Source organism: Pinus tabuliformis, chromosome J, assembly GCF_031772625.1.
Source record: "Pinus tabuliformis cultivar Carrire ecotype Pingquan chromosome J, CPIR1, whole genome shotgun sequence".
Classification (NCBI taxonomy): Eukaryota; Viridiplantae; Streptophyta; class Pinopsida; order Pinales; family Pinaceae; genus Pinus; species Pinus tabuliformis.
In genome coordinates this window covers 656,714,888-656,741,806 of record NC_142295.1, presented here as the reverse complement: position 1 = coordinate 656,741,806, position 26,919 = coordinate 656,714,888, and the positions used below count along the sequence as shown (strand labels likewise).

General features: G+C 38.8%; 1 protein-coding gene across 1 annotated transcript in view; it reads left to right on the top strand.

Moving 5' to 3' along the window:
* Window positions 1-25,793, top strand: part of LOC149228610 (uncharacterized) — a 100,884-nt gene extending 75,091 nt beyond the window's left edge. The window contains exon 2 of the mRNA XM_089378288.1: window positions 24,846-25,793. Within this exon, the coding sequence (XP_089234414.1) occupies window positions 24,846-25,246 (401 nt within the window). The 3' untranslated portion in view covers window positions 25,247-25,793. The remainder of the gene's footprint in view (window positions 1-24,845) is intronic.
* The last annotated feature ends 1,126 nt before the right edge of the window (window positions 25,794-26,919 follow it).

Below are 26,919 nucleotides of genomic sequence, written 5' to 3'. Positions count from 1 at the left end.
ATTTTTAGGACCAAGTGGGATACGTTTGCATCTAGTCAAATGCCTTTTGGGTTGGTAAAAGTTGGGGTCACCTTCCAATGGGCAATGGACGTCACTTTTTGAGGACTAATAAGACACAATGGGTGGGATATCTGGATGATGTAACACTGTTTTAAAAAAAGTGCTCAGATCACGTTCGCTATCTCAAACAAATCTTTGAGCATTGTTGCAAATATGGCATCTCGATCAACCCCAAGAAAAATATCTTTGCAGTATCTAAAGGAAACCTCTTGGGCACATTATTGCTAAGAGTGTAATCATTGTTGATCTTGAATGAGTCAAGGCAATCACACAGATACCCTATTCCAATGGGAAAAAGGTGATGCGGTCTTTCTTAGGAAAGATACTTACTTTTTCAAAAAATTTATATATGATTTTGCGTATATTGTGAAACCATTGCAAAATATGATCAAGACAGACATAATATTCAAGTGGAATCAAGAGGAAAAGGAGGCCTTTGCAAAGATAAAAGAAGCTATTGCTGTGGCCCTTGCCTTATACACTCCTGATTCTAGTAAAGAATTCTTGCTTTATGCGTTTGCATCTACTCTTCCCTTGTAGTAGTTCTCACGCAGAAGGATGATCAAGGTGATGAACAACCTATATTATTCATGAGTACATACATGCAAGGATCCAAATTGAATTACCCTGATATTGATAAGGAAGCTTACTTGGTATATAAAGCTATGAAGCACTTCAAGCCTTACATCCTAAAGAGCCATGTAAAGGTGACTGTTCCCCCCCCAACGGTCTGTTGGCATTATGTTTCTGGTATGGCTATATGTTACAAATGTTGTACTTGATGGCAACTCCCGTGGCAAGGCCCTCATTTTGTTGAAAATATAGAAGTACGTAGGAAATCAGATCATAAGGTGCGTACCCGCAGGTACACCATGCAAGGACCGCGTCCAGATACGCAGGCCAGCCGTTCAGGAGGTGCGTCCCCCCAGTGCACACATTTCAAGGCAGAGAAAAGCACACCTGGAGTTTCTTATGTTTTACTCTTGGTATTTAGCCGACGGTTTTGGGTTATTATGGTGTCGGCTCGTGGTATTGTTCCATGTTTTTAGGAGGAGCTTGCCTATATAAAGCAAAGGAGATCATTTGTCTTGAGCATGTTTTTGGGTTGAATATCTTATGAGGGCTAGATCTAAACAATGCGAATCTACTGATGGACCGAGATCTCTTCGGCGCATGTTCAGATCTGTAGATATGACTGTCTGGGTTATTTCTAAAGTCTTGAAATCATCTATGCCCGAAGGTACGCAGGTATAGTGAAAGAAAAGTGCGTACGTACGCAGGAGCGAAGCGTTTCAGGTGCGCCGGTACGCAGGCACAGAAGGGGTGCAGGTGCGGGGTACGCAGGCACAAAAGGGCTGCAGGTGCGTACATACGCAGGCAGTTCAATAGACTCAGAGCGAGGTACGCAGGCTAGCAGTTGAGCAGGGTGCGTCCGGGACGCAGGCTAGCAGTTGAGCAGGGTGCGTACTGTAAGCAGGCAAGCAGTTGAGCAAGGTGAGTACAGTAAGCAGGCCAGCAGTTGAGCAGGGTGCTTACGTAAGCAGGCAAGCAGTTGAGCAGGGTGCTTACTTCTCTTAAAATCTTTGTTTATCATTGTTGTGTTCTGGGTTTGGTCCTATTATTGTTGATCTGGTTACTACAGTTGATTGGGTGATTCTCTTACACTTGATGATCAATTGATGCTTATGGATCCAGTTTGAAAATTTATGAAAAGTGGTCCTTGTATGAAAAGAAGTAGGGGGTTGTAGCTCCCTTCCAGGAGAGACTGGAAAACGATAGAGAGTTGTAGCTCTCTGCAGGTTGCAACCTGCGTACTGGTAAAGGACTGCACCAGTACAAAACCATTGTAAAAGGAGTTTCTAATTTGAAAGAAGATAGAGACATATTGCAGCAGGTGGTTTTCACCCACATTGGGTTTCCACCTTACATCTTGTGTTCTTTGGTGTGACTATCTGTTTTCTTTTGTTCATGCTCATTATTTTATGGTACTGACATGCAAAAATAATTCAAAGAACAAATAAAGAAGATTTATTAAAAGAATTATATAACACTGATTCACCCCCCCTCTCAGTATTATTTCCAACAATTGGTATCAGAGCAGGTCCTTCAGAAAAGCTTGATCGCTTGAAGGTAGATCGTTCATCATGAGCAACTACGAGAGAGAAGCATCAATCAGGCCACCGGTTTTTGATGGGACAAACTTCAATTATTGGAAGGTAAGAGTTACTGCCTATCTTCAATCTCTTGGTACAGAAGTTTGGGACATCGTAGAGACAGGCTACGCTTTTCCTTCAGCTACTCTTACAGATGCAGCCGAGAAAAAGAAGTATGAAACAAATGCGAAAGCAATCAGTACTCTATTAGGATGTATATCTCAATCAGAATTCATGAAGGTAATGCACTATAAATCCGCAAAAGAGATATGGGACAAAATTGTCACAAGCTATGAAGGAGATGAACAGGTAAAGCGTGCTAAACTTCAAACTCTCAGAATTCAGTATGAGACTCTCAAAATGTATAATGATGAAAGTGTGGCTAATTATTTTCTTCGGGTAGATGAGGTTGTTAATTGTATGAAAAATTTGGGTGAAGAAATAAAAGAGGCTATTGTGGTTGAAAAGGTTCTAAGATCATTGTCCCCCCAAGTTTGAATCTAAAGTATCTGCAATAGAAGAAAAGGAAAATCTACGAATTCTTACTATGTCTCAGCTACATGGAATTCTAACTGCTTATGAAATGAGAAAGGGAGGTCCATCAGACAGAAGAGAAGCTGCTTTTAAGGCATCAGGCAAAGGAGATTATTATGAAGCAAGCCACGTCCCAGAAGAAGAGGAAGAAGAATCAAATTTTGTCAGAAATCTTCAAAGGGGTTCTGGAAGGTTCAGAGGTAAGTTACCTTTTAAATGCTTTGCTTGTGGAAGAGTAGGTCATTATGCTGCAAAATGTCCTTATAAGGATAAAGGAAAGGAACCTGCTAGATGGAACAAGAAACAGAACGCAAATAAGAAAAGCTACTACACTCATGAAGTTAGTGATGGTCTATCAAACAGTGATGAAGATGAACAAGGTAATGAATATAAGTTGTTAATGGCATTTGAAGATGATGATTATATGGATGCTGTAGATGTGGATAACCTTTATGATGAAATTACTAGACTCAAGAGATGTATAGAAGAAAAGAACATGATCATTGATACTCTACAATTTCAAATTGATGAAAAGGAAAAACATCTTGAAAAATTAGAAGGTAAAATTGTTGGTCTTAGAAAAGAGATTGAGAAAACAAAAGCTATTAATCTCAAGTTTGTCAAAGGATCTGAAACTTTGGATGAGATCATCAATGTGCAGCGGTCTCCTCTAAACAAGACAGGTCTGGGCTATAATGGAGAAACTTCTCAAGCATCCACCTCAAAAAGTTATCTTGATGCAGCAAGAAGAAATGAGCAAAAGAACAATGAAGATCAACAGGTAAAGCAGGAACGAATTACAAACAGAAACTATCAAGGGCAATCCATCTTAAGGGTGAACAAAAGCTACAACCAGCCACAGGTAAAATCTTCTCAATTTGGTTCAAGAATAGATGAAAATATAAACTACAATCAGTTGGCTGGTAGATTCAATAACCGCAGAAGTTTCTTCAATGGACAATGTTTTTCTTGCCATAACTTTGGTCACAAAGCAGCTCAATGTGTTGCATATAAAACGATCATGACTAGAGAAGCTCAAAAGCAAAGAAGTATGACAGGGATTACAAAGAGGACCTATAACAACTTTTCGGTTCTTGAAAATGAAGTTGAATGTTCTATTTGCAATAACTTTGGTCATGAAGACTCTGAATGTAGGAGCAGGTTTCAGCAGAAAAAGGAACAAGCCTCAAGCACCAAAACATGGAGAATAAAGGAACCTCAAACATAAAGATGTGGGATAGCATTTTATGCAGAGGGACAGGAAAATCTATGGTACATTGACAGTGGATGTTCGAAGCATATGACAGGTGATAAAGAAAAACTCGAGTCTTATTCTGCTCTAGAAAAGGGAAAGAAAGTCTCTTTTGGAAATGATACTCCTGCAACTATAAAAGGAAAGGGCATTGCTCAGTTAAAAGAAAAGGTCAAGGCTGGAAATGTTTTGTATGTTGATGGATTGAAGCATAATCTTCTAAGTGTCAGCCAGATGTGTGATCAAAGAACCGAGGTTATATTCAGATCAAATGGATGTCTTGTTCGTGATCTTGATACAGGTAAAACAGTGATCAAAGGCAAAAGAACTCCAAATAATCTGTACATATTTGAAGAAGGACAACAACAATGCTATCTGAGCAAGGATGATGAGCACTGGTTATGGCATCGGAGGTTGGGGCATCTAAGCTTTTCACAAATAAGGAAAGCATGCAAATATCAGGCAGTTCGTGATCTTCCAGATATCAAAATTCCTGACAACACCATATGCAAATCATGTCAGTTTGGAAAACAAACCAGAACTAACTTTCCAGAGAAGGAAGGATCAGCTAGCATGCCTCTTGAGCTAGTTCATACAGATACATGCGGTCCATTCAGGAAAAGAACACCTAGAGGAGAAGAATACTTGATATTATTCATTGACGATTTCTCCAGGTTTGTCTGGCTAGGACTTATGAAGCACAAAGATGAAGCATTCGAAAAATTCAAATCCTTCAAAGCCTTGGTTGAAAATGAATCAGGTCACAAAATTAAGTGCCTCAGATCCGACAGAGGTGGGGAGTTTACCTCAAATGAATTTTTCGATTTCTGTGAAGAACATGGGATAAGAAGAGAATTCTCTACAGCTAGAACTCCTCAGCAAAATGGAGTTGTGGAAAGAATGAACAGAACAGTCCAACAAATGGCTCGTGCTATGCTTGATGAATCAGGAACTCCCGCAACTTTCTGGGGTGAAGCTGCACATGCTGTGGTTGTTATTCTCAACAAAACAAATGTCCGGGTGAACAGCACTCAAACTCCTCATGAGCTCTGGAGTGGTAAGACTCCTTCGGTAAAGCACTTCAAAATCTTTGGGAGCAAATGCTATATCAAGAATACTGATGAGCAACTTGGCAAACTTGAACCTAGAGCAGATGAAGGCATTCTTCTTGGTTACTCTCCACATAGCAAAGCATACAAATGCTACAATAAAAGACTTGGCAGAATTGTTGACAGCATTGATGTAGTGGTTGATGAGAAGGGATACATTCCTAGGCAAGTACATCATGAAGACATCGAAGAAGATGAAGGCTACCCTCAAAGACAGAATGATGAAGAAGAAGAATCTCAAGAAGAACCTCAAGAAGAACCAGAGGAGCAGACAAGAATAGAAGAAAAGACTCCATCCAGATATGTTCAGAAGAATCATCCAGAATCTCAATTATGGGGCAGAAAGAAGCAGGTGTACAAACAAGAAGAACAATTGCAGAAGCTTCAAGCTATTTGGCATTACTCTCCTCTACTGAACCACAAAGTGTGAAAGAGGCATGCAAAGATGAATGTTGGGTGAAAGCAATGGATGAAGAACTTGAGCAAATCGAAAAGAACAACACTTGGGAGCTGGTTCCTAGACCAAAGGATAAGAATGTTATCGGAACAAAATGGGTCTTCAAAAACAAATTGAATGAAAATGGAGAAGTAATTAGAAACAAGGCCAGACTTGTTTGTAAATGGTATGCGCAGCAAGAAGGAATAGACTTTGAAGAAACCTTTGCTCCTGTTGCAAGACTTGAGGCCATCTGAATGTTCCTTGCTCTCTCAAGTTTTCAAAACTTCAAAGTATTTCAAATGGACGTGAAATCAGCCTTTCTGAATGGAGAGTTGGAAGAAGAAGTGTACATTGAACAGCCAGATGGGTTCATTCTTGGAAATGATCCAAATCTTGTATGCAGATTGAAAAAGGCTCTCTATGGTCTCAAACAAGCTCCAAGGGCTTGGTACTACCGTTTGGACAAATATCTTCATCAACAAGGTTTTTCAAAAGGATCAGCAGATAGCAATCTTTATATAAAAGTTGAAAATGACAAATTGCTAATACTTGTTGTGTATGTAGATGACATTATTTTTGGGAGCAATGAAGAAGCGATGAGTCAAAGCTTTGCCTTGGTCATGCAGAAAGAATTTGAAATGTCTTTGCTAGGAGAACTGAGATATTTCCTTGGTTTGCAAATCCAACAAAAAGGAGGAGGAATCTTTTTATCTCAAACCAAGTATCTCAAACAGATTTTGAAGAAATATGGTATGGAAGATGCAAAACCAGTATGTACACCCATGGTCACAGGATGTAGCCTCAGTGCAAATGATGAATCTGCAGCAGTACATCAACCAACCTACAGATCTATGATTGGAAGTTTACTTTATTTGACAGGTACCCGACCGGACATCATGCATGCAGTTGGAATAGTTGGAAGATTTCAGGCAAATCCGAAGGAGACTCATCTTCAGGCAGTGAAGAGAATTTTCAAATATCTTCAAGGGACTCAAAATTATGGCTTATGGTATCCTATAGATACAGATCTTACACTTCATGCTTATACAGATGCAGATTGGGCCGGAAGCGTGGATGACAGGAAAAGCACAAGTGGTGGTGCGTTCTTTATGGGTTCCAGACTGGTATCTTGGTTCAGCAAGAAACAGAGTTCGATTGCCTTGTCTACAGCTGAAGCGAAATATGTTGCTGCTGCATCTTGTTGCACTCAACTCCTTTGGATGATGCAAACTTTGCAGGATTTTCAAATCACTTGTACACCACCTATCCCCATCTTATGTGATAACACAAGTGCAATCAACATCTCAAAGAATCCGGTTATGCATTCAAAAACCAAGCACATACCAATCAAGTACCATTTTCTCCGGGAACAAGTACTTGAACAGAAGGTCAAGTTGGAGTATGTTCCTTCTAAGGAACAAGTTGCTGATATTCTCACCAAACCATTGCCCAGGGACACTTTTGAATACCTCAGGCAAAAGCTGGGGGTTGTGGATGCATCATCTTATTGCTGAACCTCTTCTGATTGATGGTACAGGTTCAGGGGGAGCATATAATGCATTGTTGGTATTATGGAGGATGGTCAGAAGGAGATCTTGGAAATAGCTGCAATATGTCTCTATCTCTTTCATGGTGGATTATGGTTCTTTGCTGCAGATCTGGTTCATTTTCAGGGGGAGCATGATCGTAGGGGGAGCATACCCCTTTGCCCTTGATGTCAAAGGGGGAGATTGAAGCTGAGGTTTGTGAGGTTGCCATCAAGTCCAAAGGGGGAGATTGTTGGCATTATGTTTCTGGTATGGCTATATGTTACAAATGTTGTACTTGATGGCAACTCCCGTGGCAAGGCCCTCATTTTGTTGAAAATATAGAAGTACGCAGGAAATCAGATCATAAGGTGCGTACCCGCAGGTACACCATGCAGGGACCGCGTCCAGATACGCAGGCCAGCCGTTCAGGAGGTGCGTCCCCCCAGTGCACACATTTCAAGGCAGAGAAAAGCACACCTGGGGTTTCTTATGTTTTACTCTTGGTATTTAGCCGACGGTTTTGGGTTATTATGGTGTCGGCTCGTGGTATTGTTCCATGTTTTTAGGAGGAGCTTGCCTATATAAAACAAAGGAGATCATTTGGCTTGAGCATGTTTTTGGGTTGAATATCTTATGAGGGCTAGATCTAAACAAGGCGAATCTACTGATGGACCGAGATCTCTTCGGCGCATGTTCAGATCTGTAGATCTGACTGTTTGGGTTATTTCTAAAGTCTTGAAATCATCTATGCCCGAAGGTACGCAGGTATAGTGAAAGAAAAGTGCGTACGTACGTAGGAGCGAAGCGTTTCAGGTGCGCCGGTACGCAGGCACAGAAGGGGTGCAGGTGCGGGGTACGCAGGCACAGAAGGGCTGCAGGTGCGTACATACACAGGCAGTTCAATAGACTCAGAGCGAGGTACGCAGGCTAGCAGTTGAGCAGGGTGCGTCCGGGACGCAGGCTAGCAGTTGAGCAGGGTGCGTACTGTAAGCAGGCAAGCAGTTGAGCAGGGTGAGTACAGTAAGCAGGCCAGCAGTTGAGCATGGTGCTTACGTAAGCAGGCAAGCAGTTGAGCAGGGTGCTTACTTCTCTTAAAATCTTTGTTTATCATTGTTGTGTTCTGGGTTTGGTCCTATTATTGTTGATCTGGTTACTACAGTTGATTGGGTGATTCTCTTACACTTGATGATCAATTGATGCTTATGGATCCAGTTTGAAAATTTATGAAAAGTGGTCCTTGTATGAAAAGAAGTAGGGGGTTGTAGCTCCCTTCCAGGAGAGACTGGAAAACGAGAGAGAGTTGTAGCTCTCTGCAGGTTGCAGCCTGCGTACTGGTAAAGGACTGCACCAGTACAAAACCATTGTAAAAGGAGTTTCTAATTTGAAAGAAGATAGAGACATATTGCAGCAGGTGGTTTTCACCCACATTGGGTTTCCACCTTACATCTTGTGTTCTTTGGTGTGACTATCTGTTTTCTTTTGTTCATGCTCATTATTTTATGGTACTGACATGCAAAAATAATTCAAAGAACAAATAAAGAAGATTTATTAAAAGAATTATATAATACTGATTCACCCCCCCCCTCAGTATTATTTCCAACACGGTCATATCTTTATTCGTGCAAAAGGAGTTAGGGGAATGGAGAGGTAACTAGATGACATCATTACAATAATATGACCTCTAGTTTAAACTAATCCATACTATTAAAGGTCACTTCTTATGTAAATTAGCTGTAGAGGTTGCGAATCCTCAAACAAAAGAGACGACATATTGGGATGATGAAATTGATATGTATAACTCAGATCATGTGCATGTGCCTACTTTACAAACATCATGGTATATTGCACCGAGACAATATTTAGAACACAACATGTTGCCTTTTGAATTAATGGCAAAGCAAAAGTGAGCAATTAGGCTCAAGTCCACCTAATACTAGTTGATCAATGGTATTATGTTCAAGAAACATCATAACAAAGTTTTACTGCGGTGCTTAGAGTCGTCCAAGGCAGATAAAGTTCTTAAAGAGCTTCATGCTGAACTAACTGGATGTTACTTTGCCAGTGAGACTACAACACACAAGATTATTCGTGCAGGTTACTACTGACCACCTTTATTCGGAATGCACTTGCATATGCCAGAAAGTGTCCTATTTTGCCAATGGTGTGCTGGAAAGGAGAAAAGGTTGACCACCCCATTGCAACCCATTGAAGTCAAAGAACCATTTCAACAATGGGGACTTGATATTATTCATGAAAATTTTCCACACTCATCTAAACAACATCGATGCATTCTCACAGATACAAAGTATTTTACAAGATGGGTCGAAGCCATTCCTTTGAAGCAAGTCAATGACCAGGTGGTAATGCAATTCATTGAACATAATATCATTACCAGGTTTGGCGTTTCGACATCTCTTGTCATTGATAATGCCACTTACTTTTTATCATTGAAATTATATGAATTTGCTTTGGATAAAGGAATTGAACTGAAACATTCTTTGAACTATCATCCTCAAGGAAACAGATTAGCAGAATCAAGCAATAAAAATATGATCCATATCATTAAGAAAAATGTACTTGCCCAAAAACATAAATGGCATAAATCCTTACCAAATGCTTTATGGGCTAATCGAGTGACACTGAAATCCTCCCTTGGTACCTTGCCTTACTTTCTGGTATACAGGAAGGAAGCCATCCTGCCTCCCCATCTTTATCTACCCACCTTATAGTTTTGTCAAGATTCTTGTGGTAGGTCATGCCCTATCATGCAAAAATCGAATTGTTACCCTCCTGAAGCTTAAGGAAGAAACACAGAAAACCCGTGCTAAATTCGTGTCCCACCAACAAAGAATTAAATGATGGCTTGATAAGAAATCCATTGGTGAAAAAGAGTTTCGTGTGGGTGATCTTGTTTTGAAATGGAATAAACCCCATGAAGACAAACACAAACACACTAAATTCCAAACCTTGCGGCTTCGCCCATTCCTGATCCATGAAAAGCTTGGCTTGCATACCTACAGATTGCAAACCTTACAAGGGGAGATTGACCCCCTCCCTGTTGAGGGCTAAGACAACTTCCAATAACAATTCCTTGATTTGTTCCCCTTGTACATATCTTGTATTATGTTTTTCCTTTACATTTGTTGCATTTTCTTTCTTTTGTGTGTCACACTTGCTTTTAATTTCACATTTTGCTATCGAGCCCTTGTACATAAATAAATGGTCTTGTATATAAATAACTTGCCTACCCCATGTACAAAAAGTTGATATGTCAAATGTCATGAATAAGACTATGGTTACTGTTCATCAATTGGTTAAAATTAGATCTTCATCGATTGGTTCAATATTAAACATCTTATGATTTTATATCATACCAATAGAAAATAGGAATTGAATCTTGTGGGGAGCTCTACTAAGCCAGTGAAACCTGAATCCTTAATAGTATCTCCATAACTTAATTGGTCTCAAATCAATGAATTCTGTGCTTAACGGTGTCGACCCATTGGTTAGAGAAGGGATGGAGTGAAAATTGCAACAGAGGGTAAACCCTTTTCAAAAGATCTTAAAGTCTCTGAAACACAAGGTACAACCTCTCATATCGTAAAATAAGTTGGGATCCCTCATCCACCCTAGTGCAATGAATGCCCAAATAATGCAAAATATCATGAAAAGAAAAATAAATAAAAGGCTAAAGCAATGAGAAAGGCTTCTGGCATAGAGAGGTGATGCAAGCAACTTCATTGAGGCTATAGATGCTCGTTGGCAGCGAAGTAATGCTTGTGATTTCTTGAGTGACTCCATTGGGTCTATGGAAGCTCGCTGGAAGTGGGGCAACATCAAAGACTCCGGTTTCATATCCATATGTAGTTCCAGAACGAGCAGATTAAGTATCGTTTGAACCGGGGACAAGGGTTTCATTAGCACTAGTTTACCCTATTCCAGTATCAGATCCCACGCCTGCAAAAGCGAAGGTGGTAGTATCTGTATAGGCAGGGCTGAATGCAGAAGCTACCATTTCACCATATCACCCAACATCCTTGCCTTGCCCGGCTGTATCTAATTCTGAACATTTTAAAGTTTAAACTCACATACATAATATTTCCATCTCTTATCAAAGCTTTTGGTGTCTAACTTATATCTCAATTGATGTGTTATAAACTTATAAACCAAGACCGACTAACTTTTATTTGGGGCTAAACGACTGAACAAGTGATACCCATGAATTCAGATGTATATTTTCTATTGATTAGGCTTCATCATAAAGAATGGCTAAACTAGAGATGCTGAGGTCTACTCGTGAATCAGCAATTGTTGTAGTAGCTACAACAGTCCCAAATTTTTGACATTTTCCAAAATTCGGAGTCCCCCCATTTTTGTAATTCAAGATGATGAAAATCCTTGTCTAAACCTAAGTCAATAAGGAAAAAGGAATTACAATAGAAAATCATTAAAAAAAAGGCTTAGCACATCACTCTTGAGTAGCTTAGCATCTCACACACCTTCTTAGCGTAGCGCCATGCATTTGCCTAGCATAACACAACACATCCTTTGAACCTTTTTACACTTCCTTACAACATAGAGCAAATCCTCTTGCGAGACTACATTTAATGTGCACTAAGGCCCTCACACATACAAGAAAACTATATAAGGGCCTAATCCCAAGTCATTTGTACATCGCTTCTTTGTTGCCAAAGCCCTTAGCTTGTTGGCACACTATAGTGTAGTAATCTGCACGCACTGCTTTTGATCGTTGCACCGCCACCAGGAGTTGAATAGTCGCAACAGGTAGGTCCTCGCACCCGCCTTTGTCTTTTGAGGTTCTTTGTCATTTTGTTTCTTGCACAACCCTTTGCCTCTAGACTCTTGGCCTTTCGCTATCCCTTTGATTTCCTATATATTCCTAGGCACACACAAGCTAATCCTTTTACTGTCTCCCTCATTCATCAGTCGTCATTCTTCCTTACTCCCACACTTAGCTATTTTCCTCATTCTTCTATATTCCCATTCCTGCAACAACGCGAGCCTCCACGTTTTCTTGTGCCACGACATATCGTTTCAGGTGTACGCTATGCTATGGTGTCGAGTCAAAACCAAATCTCTCGCAGTCCTTTGTGCAACGATGCAAGATCCTTCATCAGATAACTACCCTTTCCCAATGCAACAAGGCTCTCAAACCGAATTGTTACTTGAACTTTTACCACCTCCGCTACTCTTGCCCTTGCACTATGACACGTTCTTCCTTCCATCTATGTTGCTATAACGCGAAGCCCAACCTCTGGCTCCCCTCTTCCTTTGCACAATGACACATTCCTTCTTTTGAAATTGAACCCTTTCCCTTTCACAACGACATAGTCCCCTCATTGTTACTTACTTCGTTTCCTTGCGCGATGACACTATATCAAAGCCTAATTTGCGTCACTGTAGCGCATTCCCTCTTCGATGCAACCTTTCCCTATAGTTTGTGCAACAACGCATTGACTTGCTATACACATGCCTAATCTTTTGCCTAATGCATTACAATTGTTTTTGGGTTTTCCTAACATTGTCTATTACCATGAATATTTTTGAGATGTCAGATACTATAGATTTTGTGTGCTTCAGTATTTACTTGTTAATAGAAGAGATGACACCACCTAAAAGAAGGCCGGGAAAAGAGATTGCTGAAGGTGGTGAAGAAGGAACAAAGGAAAGTTCTATAATCTCAACTTTGGTATATGCAAACACAACTTGCTATATTGATAAATCGATACCTATGACTTGGTCTGGAATCTATCATTTGTTTACTCATAAATAAGTTCTTCAAGGTGAGGAAGATAGTGAAGTACATTAGAATGTGAGGAATTCTTGGTTGCATAAAGTAACATCACATCGTGTTGTCCCCTCATGTGCAAAAGCTATATAATGGATAATAAAATGTATTGACATAAGAGACATGACCATTTGGGACAACAATGGCTTATCTATAGCTGCATATGTATATCCTCGTATTGCTGAATATTACAAACTGGCAAGCTATGAAGTGGCACTTACAACAAAGTGGTTTGATGGTTTTGCCTTAGTAAGGATGTCATGAGGACCTGGTGGCAATGCCCTAATAAGTTTTGACTTCGAGTTGATGGGGTATATAAGACCAAGTTGTTGAGAAAGGCATATCAAATGGTATTGGATATGTATTGCCGATTGCATGGTGGGCCAAATGCATAATTGTTTGAAGAGAATTGGGTACCACTAATATACACATGTACCCAAGTGGGAAGCATATTCAATTGGGCAGAGATTCTAGCAGCTTCCTTTAGGACAAATGTAAAACAAGCTCAGAATCCACCTGCAGGAAGATAACCTGAGTTTTAGGTATCTACTAAATGCCATATGCTCAAGATGTCAGCTTGAGGTATTAGGATGGTGATGGAATTTGGCTCTAGACATACCACTAGTGCATATCTACTGTTGACACTTACGAGATACTGGTTACAGGGTAATGTATCACAAGATAGCTGAAGGATTCATCTCACCCTCGTATCACAATCTTTTGAATGACGAATCACCTTGTATGTACGACCAAGCAAGGGAGCATTGCATGATATCGCTGATTGGTTTACACTGGTGGATGCAATGTATATCAGAGTATTCATGTGAAAATTACTCGATTGCAGTAACTGGAAACTATTCTCCTAATTAATGCAATTTATTTGTCTTTAGATAATTAAATTAACGACAAACAATGAATAGCTCACTACTGCAATCCTCACAATAAAATAAATATGTTGCGGAAATAAATCTAGAACTAAGAAAATAGATGCACACAAATAACATAGTTATTTTGGACTAATGTCCTCGAAAAAACCTCGAAGGGGAAACAGGTGCAACAAATGAGGGTTTTTATTATTATTATGCAACAGTAAAATTATGAGTACAATAATCTAGATGCCTTACTAGCAATCCTCCAACAAATATCTTGGCAAAATAATTTGGAGAAATTTTCTCCCTTCTGCAACCCAACTTGGCCCCTCTGACCCTGCTTGCACTCTTCTCCAACAATTCGCTCTTCCAAAAATGCGCATTGCCAGGCCTGAATAATTCACACGACCTGCTAGTTGGCTCCTAGTGAGCTGTCCTGCCTCCCTTAGTTACTAGAAGGAATTCACTATGCCTCCTGGAACTCGATCTGATCTCTGACAAGTCTGCAAACCCTCTTCTAGCAACTTGAACTGGGTTTTCTGGCTGCTTGGCCTCTCTCTGCAGATAATTCGACCTCTCCTTTGTTGGCACTGGAAAAATCCTTCGGATCTCTCTGCTATTGCTACTTCAATCACTGCTCTCCTTCTGGCTCGAACTCTCTTCTTCCTTGCTGAAGCTCATCTAGATAACTCGATCTACTAAGGAAACTCGCTCTACACAATTGTGTCGCTCCTCATCCCATCAAACTGCTCTTATAATCTCTCGCTGGAGCTTCAACAACCATGATTAGATCCTCATCAGCGACTAAGATCATCTTAGACTCAATCCGTGTGAGTCTCTAGAGCTTTCTCAATCTTTTCAATTGATTGTTGTTTATTAATCAAGTTTCCTAACTTAGACTTATGCATTTTTAATTATTCATCAATTAACTTAATTGAGTGGTCTCTAGCTATTTTCTCCAAAACCTTTTCTCGGTTTGGAGATATCATGTTCCTTAGTTTCTTAGACACAAATCAAGACTAGAACACCTGCCCGATGCTACAAAAACTAACAATTCAGAGCCCTCAAACCACCTCACCAACTTCCTTTGTTTGTCACAAATAAAGTAATCTTGTAGAAAGTAGCATACCAGGAACAACAGGACTTGGAGGTATGCTAGTCCGCACAAAGAAGGCACCATGGCCCCCTTTCTCGATATATGTAGGCACGTACTATGTTAGATGTTACAAAGAAGCAGAAGCATAGGCTAGTGATTTGGAATGCTTTAGGTTTGGTGAGCTAAGTTTTCACAGATATGATTACAGGGGCATTGCTGCAAGTAACTGTAATTAGCTAAAATACAAATGGATTTATACACCAAGCATCGATGAGGAAAAAGAAAAGTTCAAGAACTTTTACAATGTTGCAAAAGCCTTAGATGCACAAAAGGGAATGGGTAGTTCCCAACCTTCAAATGATACTGAACCTACAAACAGAGGATCATCCAAAGGCAAAGATGCCTAAGACAAAAAGCTACCCATAAGAGAGAAAGGGAGAAAGATGCAACAAAGAAAGTGAAAAAATGCTAAAAGCAAAACAAGAAGCCAAGAAAGAGGAGGAGAAAAGGAAGAAAGAGGAAGAGAAAAAGAAGAATCAAAAGGAGGAGAAAAGGAAGAAAGAGGAGGAAAAAAGGAAGAAAGGGGAAGAGAAAAGGAAGAATCAAAAGGAGGAGAAAAAGAAAAAGCGGGAAGAAGAAAACAGAAAATGAGAAGAGGAAAGGTAGAAACAAGGAGAAGAAAAGAAGCAGGATAAAGCCAGAAGAAACATGAAGAAGAAAGACATGCAAAAGAAATGGCTGACAAGAAAGCACAAGAAGAAATTAAGCAAAAGGAGCAAGCTCAAAATGAAGCACAAGTCATATTACCTCCCATGGATATTGAGCCTTCTACACCACTCACCAGAGGACATATGCCACTCGGAGAGATGGGTATCTCAGTTGAAGAAGAAAATCAGATGTTTGATCTTTCAAGCTTCAGATTCAATTGCGGCTCAAATAGAATTGTTCAAGAAAGGCAGTACGTAGCGTGAGATCTAGCCAAACCGATCTCGGTGACCACCGAACAAGATATAGTGGTAGATACTATGAACAATCCTATGGAAATAGATTCTACAAAATTTGCATTCTTTGTTGCTACAGAGAAGAACATTGAGCATTTGTTGAATAAGATCAAAGAATTGGAGAATAATTTGGCCAATTCGCAACAGGAGAACGAGAGGCTTTAAAAAGAGAATCAAACTTTGTCGACCTCAAGTTCCCATGAAGATGACTTCTGAGCAGTGGCACTAGAAGAAATCAGAGTAGTAGAAGACATCATGAAACAACTGTAGAAAGAACTATTCAAGCTTTAGAAGGTAGCGTCCTCACACATGGCCATTCAAAATGAACACAAGGCAAAAGGCACACTGTTAAGAGATACGTCAACCGCCGTGGATATAATGTATGAGAGAGACACAAAATATCGTAATGCCCCAATTGATCTACCAAGAAAGGATGAAATGGCCAGGGAAAGGGTTAAGGCAAAAATTAAATTGATCATCCAAGCCCATGAGAAGCTACGGAAAGATGTGGTCAGGATAATGAGTGATTATTGACAATGCCATAGCATGATAATAGTTCTTATCAGGCCATAATAAATAGTCTCCATTGGAGCATGTGGGGAAGTGAGGCTAGAACAAGACATTCAATGATAAATTCAAGAATTCATAGATGCATGCAGGATGGCCATTGCTCAGAATGATCTACATCCCACCAGAAAAGCTATTGTGGAACACGTGGTAGAACCAACAAAGTTGCATACAATGCTCTCCACGCTATTCCACCGAGTATAAGCAAACATGAAGAAAATAGTGCTCGGTTCTTTCGATTGTGAGATTGCCTGTGAGAGCCTGATATCGAGCCAAGTACTATCCATAGCTGCTGATTAAATAGCATGGCACACTTACCTAAGTCAAGAAATGCAAGTTCAAACCATATCTTTGGCTATTTTGGAATTCCATGTAATTATGTAAATAATGTAGAATTAGAATTAAAAGTGAAATAGAAATTAGTCTTAGAAGAAGCTGAAAAGTCATGAAGGTATTTGAAAAGTCGTTGAAGGTGAAAGGTCACCTAACTTTGTATAATTCACTGTAATTAGCTAAAATACAAATGGATTTATACACCAAGCATCGATGAGGAAAAAGAAAAGTTCAAGAGCTTTTACAATGTTGCAAAAGCCTTAGATGCACAAAAGGGAATGGGTAGTTCCCAACCTACAAATGATGCCGAACCTACAAACAGAGGATCATCCAAAGGCAAAGATGCCTAAGACAAAAAGCTACCCATAAGAGAGAAAGGGAGAAAGATGCAACAAAGAAAGTGAAAAAATGCTAAAAGCAAAACAAGAAGCCAAGAAAGAGGAGGAGAAAAGGAAGAAAGAGGAAGAGAAAAAGAAGAATCAAAAGGAGGAGAAAAGGAAGAAAGAGGAGGAAAAAAGGAAGAAAGAGGAAGAGAAAAGGAAGAATCAAAAGGAGGAGAAAAGGGAAAAGCGGGAAGAAGAAAACAGAAAACGAGAAGAGGAAAGGCAGAAACAAGGAGAAGAAAAGAAGCAGGATAAAGCTAGAAGAAACATGAAGAAGAAAGACATGCAAAAGAAATGGCTGACAAGAAAGCACAAGAAGAAATTAAGCAAAAGGAGCAAGCTCAAAATGAAGCACAAGTCATATTACCTCCCATGGATATTGAGCCTTCTACACCACTCACCAGAGGACATATGGCACTCGGAGAGATGGGTATCTCGGTTGAAGAAGAAAATCAGATGTTTGATCTTTCAAGCTTTAGATTCAATTGCGGCTCAATTAGAATTGTTCAAGAAAGGCAGTATGTAGCGTGAGATCCGGCCAAACCGATCTCAGTGACCACCGAACAAGATATAGTGGTAGATACTATGAACAATCCTATGGCAATAGATTCTACAAGATTTGCATTCTTGTTGCTACAGAGAAGAACATTGAGCATTTGTTGAATAAGATCAAAGAATTGGAGAAGAATTTGGCCAATTCGCAACAGGAGAACGAGAGGCTTTAAAAAGAGAATCAAACTTTGTCGACCTCAAGTTCCCATGAAGATGACTTTTGAGCAGTGGCACTAGAAGAAATCAGAGTAGTAGAAGACATCATGAAACAACTGTAGAAAGAACTATTCAAGCTTTAGAAGGTAGCCTCCTCACACATGGCCATTCAAAATGAACACAAGGCAAAAGGCACGCTGTTAAGATATACGTCTACCGCCGTGGATATAATGTATGAGAGAGACACAAAATATCCTAATGCCCCAATTGATCTACCAAGAAAGGAGGAAATGGCCAGGGAAAGGGTTAAGGCAAAAATCAAATTGATCATCGAAGCCCATGAGAAGCTACGAAAAGATGTGGTCAGGATAATGAGTGATTATTGACAATGCCATAGCATGATAATAGTTCTTATCAGGCCATAATAAATAGTCTCCATTGGAGCATGTGGGGAAGTGAGGCTAGAACAAGACATTCAGCGAAAAATTCAAGAATTCATAGATGCATGCAGGATGGCCATTGCTCGGAATAATCTAAAGCCCACCCGAAAAGCTATTGTGGAACACATGGTAAAACCAACAAAGTTGCATACAATGCTCTCCACGCTATTCCACCGAGTAGAAGCAATCATGAAGAAAATAGTGCCCGGTTCTTTCGATTGTGAGATTGCCTGTGAGAGCCTGATATCGAGCCAAGTACTATCCATAGCTGTGGATTAAATAGCATGGCACACTTACCTAAGTCAAGAAATGCAAGTTCAAACCATACCTTTGGCTATTTTGGAATTCCATGTAATTATGTAAATAATGTAGAATTAGAATTAAAAGTGAAATAGAAATTAGTCTTAGAAGAAGCTGAAAAGTCATGAAGTTATTTGAAAAGTCGTTGAAGGTGAAAGGTCACCTAATTAGCTAAAATACAAATGGATTTATACACCAAGCATCGATGAGGAAAAAGAAAAGTTCAAGAACTTTTACAATGTTGCAAAAGCCTTAGATGCACAAAAGGGAATGGGTAGTTCCCAACCTACAAATGATGCCGAACCTACAAATAGAGGATCATCCAAAGGCAAAGATGCCTAAGACAAAAAGCTACCCATAAGAGAGAAAGGGAGAAAGATGCAACAAAGAAAGTGAAAAAATGCTAAAAGCAAAACAAGAAGCCAAGAAAGAGGAGGAGAAAAGGAAGAAAGAGGAAGAGAAAAAGAAGAATCAAAAGGAGGAGAAAAGGAAGAAAGAGGAGGAAAAAAGGAAGAAAGGGGAAGAGAAAAGGAAGAATCAAAAGGAGGAGAAAAAGAAAAAGCGGGAAGAAGAAAACAGAAAACGAGAAGAGGAAAGGCAGAAACAAGGAGAAGAAAAGAAGTAGGATAAAGCCAGAAGAAACATGAAGAAGAAAGACATGCAAAAGAAATGGCTGACAAGAAAGCACAAGAAGAAATTAAGCAAAAGGAGCAAGCTCAAAATGAAGCACAAGTCATATTACCTCCCATGGATATTGAGCCTTCTACACCACTCACCAGAGGACATATGGCACTCGGAGAGATGGGTATCCCGGTTGAAGAAGAAAATCAGATGTTTGATCTTTCAAGCTTCAGATTCAGTTGCGGCTCAAATAGAATTGTTCAAGAAAGGCAGTACGTAGCCTGAGATTCGGCCAAACCGATCTTGGTGACCACCGAACAAGATATAGTGGTAGATACTATGAACAATCCTATGGCAATAGATTCTACAAGATTTGCATTCTTTGTTGCTACAAAGAAGAACATTGAGCATTTGTTGAATAAGATCAAAGAATTGGAGAAGAATTTGGCCAATTCGCAACAGGAGAACGAGAGGCTTTAAAAAGAGAATCAAACTTTGTCGACCTCAAGTTCCCATGAAGATGACTTCTGAGCAGTGGCACTAGAAGAAATCAGAGTAGTAGAAGACATCATGAAACAACTGTAGAGAGAACTATTCAAGCTTTAGAAGGTAGCTTCCTCACACATGGCCATTCAAAATGAACACAAGGCAAAAGGCACGCTGTTAAGAGATACGTCGACCGCCGTGGATATAATGTATGAGAGAGACACAAAATATCCTAATGCCCCAATTGATCTACCAAGAAAGGATGAAATTGCCAGGGAAAGGGTTAAGGCAAAAATGAAATTGATCATCCAAGCCCATGAGAAGCTACGAAAAGATGTGGTCAGGATAATGAGTGATTATTGACAATGTCATAGCATGATAATAGTTCTTATCAGGCCATAATAAATAGTCTCCATTGGAGCATGTGGGGAAGTGAGGCTAGAACAAGACATTCAGCGAAAAATTCAAGAATTCATAGATGCATGCAGGATGGCCATTGCTCGGAATAATCTAAAGCCCATCCGAAAAGCTATTGTGGAACACATGGTAGAACCAACAAAGTTGCATACAATGCTCTCCACCCTATTCCACCGAGTAGAAGCAAACATGAAGAAAATAGTGCCTGATTCTTTCGATTGTGAGATTGCCTGTGAGAGCCTGATATCGAGCCAAGTACTATCCATAGCTGCTGATTAAATAGCATGGCACACTTACCTAAGTCAAGAAATGCAAGTTCAAACCATACCTTTGGCTATTTTGGAATTCCATGTAATTATGTAAATAATGTAGAATTAGAATTAAAAGTGAAATAGAAATTAGTCTTAGAAGAAGCTGAAAAGTCATGAGGTTATTTGAAAAGTCATGGAAGGTGAAAGGTCACCTAACTTTGTATAAATATACCCTCATGGCTAGTTAGAAAGGACTTTTAGTTTTGGACACCTTAGAGCACTTTGGAAAGGGAAAGCTTGTACATTCCTTTCAAAGATCAAGTGACAATTTTGCATTTCCACTATTGGATCTCTTGGATACTTTGTGTAATAGTGCATTGGATATTTTGGCATCAATATTGAGAAGCTCTTTCTGGCCACAACAAGCATTTCATTCACGTGTTATTGAAACTTGTAAGTCTATTCTTGTAGCTTCTCAATGGTACGTGATTGCCTATTTATGTGTTGAAGATTGAAGAACTATTTTGTTAATTGGAAACTTACACCTTACTTGGAATGGTTTGCTGATTTACATATGCTTTCATACTGGTTATTAATTGCAAACTACTTTACAACTGGTAACTAGATTTCTTCCTTGTTCATTTATGTTAATTAAGGTTTGCTAACAATCTTTCTTTGAGATTCATGTTCATATACTTATCTGTTGTAATATCCTTTGTATGTGTTGTTTAATGTATTTCCAAAGCTATTCCAACTTGCATCTCATTAGGGTATCATTAGGATTTCCCTTCTTCTTGTTCAACTCGTCCAAAGTCTAATTCTCAAACATTCATGGTGGCAGCTAGGCCGACATACTGGATGGGATGCCTATCCCAAATGTTGTGAGGTCTAATTGGGACTTCATACTGGGGAAATCCTCTTACAATCGTTGGCGGTGCATTTCTCCCTGTCAATAGGACATCAATGGACACCACCCAGTATTGATGAAGCTTCCTAATCCAATCCTTATCATATGATTTCACATGCCTAATCAATGATTTTGGCTTGAATGAAGGGTACATTTCTTTTAAAGCCGTGACAAAGGAGTTCAACAATCAGCACTACTAACAATTAGGGTATTTTTGCTAAAGCCATGACAAATGAGCAAGAACATTTAAATGATAAATATAAATGATAAGCAATGTTCCACCATCGCTTATGTTGGGATACTCATCATTAGTAACACCCTTTGCCTCTAGATTCTCAAGGTACATCAATCAAGTCTATCCAATTTTGATGAAACTCCTAATCCAAGCCTTAAAATATGGCTTTACATTCCTACTCAATGGTTTTGGCTTGAATGAAGGGCAATTTTTGTTAAAGCCATGACAAAGGAGTTCATAATTCAATGCTACCAATGTTAAGGTACATAAAGGGCTTGGTGCTCTTGATTAAATGCCAATCCCATACCCTCATATGTGATAGAATATAATGAAAATGCTGCAATCCTGCCAATCCTGAAATGCTGAAAACTGTCAAGTATTGTGAATTTTGAATGGGACATGAAAGTCTACATTCTCCATGTGAATTCTGAAGATGTTGCAACCACTCTCAAATATCCTGAAACAATTAATGGTAATGTTAAAAATTTAAGTAAAATGAAAGATAGAGGAAATGCCAACTTTGGATAAAAAAGAAAGATAAAGGAAATGTCAGCTTTTAGATAAAAAAGAAAGATGAGGGAAATGCTATCTTTGGATAAAGAGGAAAGGTAAAGGAAATGTCAACTTTTACTTCAAGAATTTATTATTATTATTAATCGTAGCACTTCTGGTCAAGCCTAGTAAAAAAAACTGAGTCAATCCAAGTCAAAACATGCAGATTTAGTACTGCCTTGGAAAAAAGGCAGATTTAGTGTTGGAAATGTATTGTACGGACATTGGTATGGCCATAAAATGTGTTTCCGGTTGTATGAAATGTGTTTTCCACGCGTGGGGGCCATTTGTTCAGCTGAACATACATGTCAAGGCCATACCACGTGTTTTCATGTTTCAGTATGAAAAGGAACCTAGTATGGTCCTATACTAGATATTTTCTGCAACATAGGGGAGAAGACAACCTTTTCTTCCAAATGCATGAATGATGATACAATATGTACATCATACAATTATTCCCCGTGTAGTTTAGAGAGAGAATGTTTGCTTGTGTGCATGCCTAATTAGGAAGAATGTCCTGCAATTACTTAACACTAAGCTTTGTGGTTCAGTAATTGCAGGTCAGTTACTTTGGTTTTCAGTTCATTTGGTTGCAATTGGTTTTTTGTGGAAACATTGTTGTAAATTACATTCAATGATGTACCTGACCCCCTTTTTCTTGGGGATTTGTGGAGTTTTAGGCAGGAGTTGGCTCTACTCCTATGAGTTCACCAACATGCATTCTGCCGTGATGTTGAGTCCCCTCCCCCCAGGGGCCTGGGCTCATATGATGGCCTTTCTAGCTTTTGTGGACAGGGGTTTCTTAATTCCCTTGTTGTCTGATTGATGTAGCTATCTTGAACTTAGCTGCACTTATTTGTTCTTCAAAAAAAATTACTTAACCATAAATGAAGTGGGTTCCTATTTGATTAAGAAGACTAACTTGCTAGTTGAGGAAGGGTTAATAAATTAAGATCTCGGGGGGTTGAGGTTTGTAAGTCCTTTCCAGCTCATTGCCACCTACTTGAACTGTGAGCTCCTTAATGGTGTGCTATACTAATAAATTGCATCCCTAGTCCTTGAGAGCTCTAGCTACCCATTTTTAATTGTTGGCCTTCTAAATATTATATATCTCATGTGCCTAAGCTCATTGCCAAAAGAGTCAAAAACAACTTATAATGCCAGCAATATTAACCTAGAATCTCATGCGCATCTTAGGCAAATAGGGCATCGTGCTAGGCTCTCAACGTACAGAATCAGGACAATTTCCTCACAATACGTAATAAATTTTCTTTTTGTTACATAATATAAATGATAAGTGGGGTCATGATAGAGAATTGTCTCCTTGCATGTTTCCTATGTGAAGATCATTTATGCGATTATTTCTGTTCTTCTTGATTTCATTCGTTAGTTTTTAAAGATGTAGTTGGTTTGTTCTCTTCTTTCAGCCATTTCATCTATCCTCTGGTATTTTTAATTTTTGAGGTGCTATCTCTTTGTTTGTATTTAAAGAGATTACAATATCAGATATATTCGTTTGGATTATGCCGTCTTTGTTTTTACCAATTTATACATTCTATCTCTTTGGTTTCTCCAAATTTATACATGCATATTATTTCCCTTATGCTCATCTAAAAATTGTGTCCATTAAGTCAAAGAACTTATATATTTGGTCATCTGGTGCCTATACTAGATCTCTTAAAATTGCTGAAGCCAGGGAGATCACTGCAAAATGGAAATTAACAAAGTTGTGCGGGAAAATAATGTTAATTCTTAGTTCCATTATAATAATTATTATCTAAAAGAACTGAGCTCATAAAAATGTATAGGAAGGGATCTTTGTAAAATTTTGCAATGACTGATTTGTTAAAAACGTATGGAGAGAGTTGATTATAGACACATACAAAAAACAGTGGAAATTGCTTATAGAGATATGAAGCTGAACAAGGTAGGGATAGTTCATAACGAAAGTGCAATATCTTGGGACTTGGTGCTTACATAGAAACTATTTTAACTTGCATACAAGAATTTTGTTAACCTGCACTTAATTGGAAGTTAGTGGATCTAATAGATTAGAATATAGCGATCGACAGGATCCCGTCGAGTAATAATGACTATCCAGACACGTAATAGATCAGAACTGTCAAACTATAGAAATGGGAACCATATAGGGGCTAATATAAATTGTTGATCAATTTGAGAAATCCCTTGGTCTTAGATTCTAGCATTCGTTAATGCTTATAAGTTTTGTGAAGATGAGTTTGGATAGGATTTGTGACTGTCAATCTCTTGCCTTTGTTGATTAATCTATTTTCAAGATTTTCACATATTTTAATTTTGCCCAAATTCACTAACGATGACTAAATATATATTTTTAAATTTCAAAGAAACGTGGATCTGAATCATTGTTCATACCTTGAGAATCCAACCCTAGACAGATTTTTACCACAAGGAATGCTTTTTTTTGGGCGTAAATTGATGCCATACTTCAACAACAAACGCTATTGGAAGGTATCTGGCATTTGTTCCTTTAAGTAGCGTTCTTGCTGCGACTTAACCATAATAGAATTTCAACACAGCCTAGGATGTAATTTATTGATATGTAGTACATTAATTTCTTAGATTCTAGCTTATTTTAATGTTTTAGCTTTTTGGAGACGAGTTTGGACAGCCTTTGCGACTGTCAGATCTGATTCATTTGTTGTGTAATCCATTTTTCAATATTTTCTAAATACATCTTTAGTCGGAGCTCTTGGCTATATTTTTCTTTTTTTTTTGATTTTGAAGGTTGATTTTTTGTGGTGTGCAATTGCAGGGTTTGCACTCTTTCTTGCAATAATCATTGATCGCCTTCACCATTACATCCGAGAGTCATCTGGGTTACGAATGAACATGGAGTCTTTAAGAAAGCAGGCTAAAAGTTCTCAAGAAGAATACTTCCGCCTCAAAGAAGATAAAGAAGGGTCCAATGAGATGAAGTTGTTGAAGGATGAAATTGCTGACCTGAAGCAGAAGCTGCAAAAGTTAACATTGGAGTCAAAAGAAAAGGAAAGAGAAGCCGAGGCAGCTGAAGCAAATGCTCTTGCTCTTAGGAAGCAATCAGAGGGATTCCTTCTTGAATATGATCGCTTATTGGAGGACAATCAAAATCTTCGAAGCCAGTTAGCAGCATTTGATCGAAAGTTTTCACGTTCTGATAGCAAGAAGAATACATGAAGAGCATCCTTCATCTTATCAAGATCATTATTGGTTTTTCTCAAGGCACATCTTCGAAAATCCTATATAATATGTCAAACTTTTGTCAAGCATGTTCATAGCAATTCTATGTATCTCTTTATATGTTTGACAGCAAGTGTGGGTCATATTAAATCAAATCGTAAGCATGCTTTACAACCATATTTGGCCCTTTGCCTCTCTCCAAATAATATATGTATAATTTTGGTAAGGCTATGGGGCAACTGCTGTCTCAAATCAAGTTTTGAACTCATTGCAGAACTCCCAGATAATTTTGTTTTGCATAAATCACAACATGACTCAGACTCTGGTATTCTCCACTGCATTTTGTTTGAATTTGGTTGCTGGTGGCTTTTCTCTGGGGAGTGGGCTGCTACATCGTCAGCCATTAGTTGAAGGTTTAAGTGGAAATTGATAAAGAAGGTATTTGGATTTGATAATAAATGAGGGATGTAAGACATGGTTTTAGACAATTTCTTTGCTAGTATTTGCAAATTACTCGAGAGATATTTTACTGTCGGGATTGTTATGCTTGTGAGTTAATGGTAGGAAGAAAGTGGGATGACTGCTGCACCTTTTGAAGGAAATGATATGTACGTTAATGTCCATACAAGTGCATGTTTTGAGAGTCTAATTTGTTTGATGCATATCAAGCAGGTGATTGTGTTGTATGCATATGTATTAGGCCATGCTAAATACAGTTGACTCTATATGTAAAAATGGTTGGGTAGTCTACATTGTAGGCTAATATTTTGGATTTCCTCTACCAAACTAACACCATTCTAACTGTGTGTATGATATGGCAACACAACTAGTGCTTCCTAAAATGCATAGGAAGAATCTCCCTTTCATAACAAGTAGTAGTTACCTTGGGTTGTATCTGGTGCAGATTCAAAGATTGTGTTTATTAGAGATATCCTCTCGCCTTCTCTCTCTCTACATAGACTGTATTTATTAGAGTATCCCTCTCTCTCTATATATTAACTTCAAAAATAGATCAAGAAATAGATTTTTCTTGGCATTAGCCATGTAGAATCAGTTCAAGGCAAAAAATCTAATGTGTGCTCACAACCATCCCGATTAAAATTCTTTTCGTGCCAAAATATATTTAGTGACTTCCGCTCTGTTCAATTCATTACCCAGGATATCAATTCGACTTCCTCTTTTTAAACTTTACGGAAACCATCGAAGTTGTGATGAAGTCTGAAGTCCGAGCCTCATGAAACACTATTGATATTAGCGTGCAAGTTATTATGGGAAGTATACGAGGAGGACATTGTATATATTAGAACTTTATGAAAGCCATCCATGTTGTGAAGTTAAACCTCATGGGACACTCGATATTAATCTGTAGGTTATTGGAAGTATATATTTAGGAGGACATTTTATAGATTAGCAAAGATGATATGATACATGAATGCCACAAGGTGTTGAAAGGACAATGCGGTTAGTTATGTTATGCATCTTTCAAACTTCCTGTGTGTATAATGTGTGGTGAAACTTGCCATTTTGACAAAGTTTATAGTAGTCTTCATTTTATGGAGGACATTATGGAGAGCCTATGAATTGTTTAGGTATGGGTATGTGAGCAAGTTTGTCATTTGGGTTTCTTCAGGTGGCATGAAGATCAAAATTAAAGGCCAATGGCCTTAAAA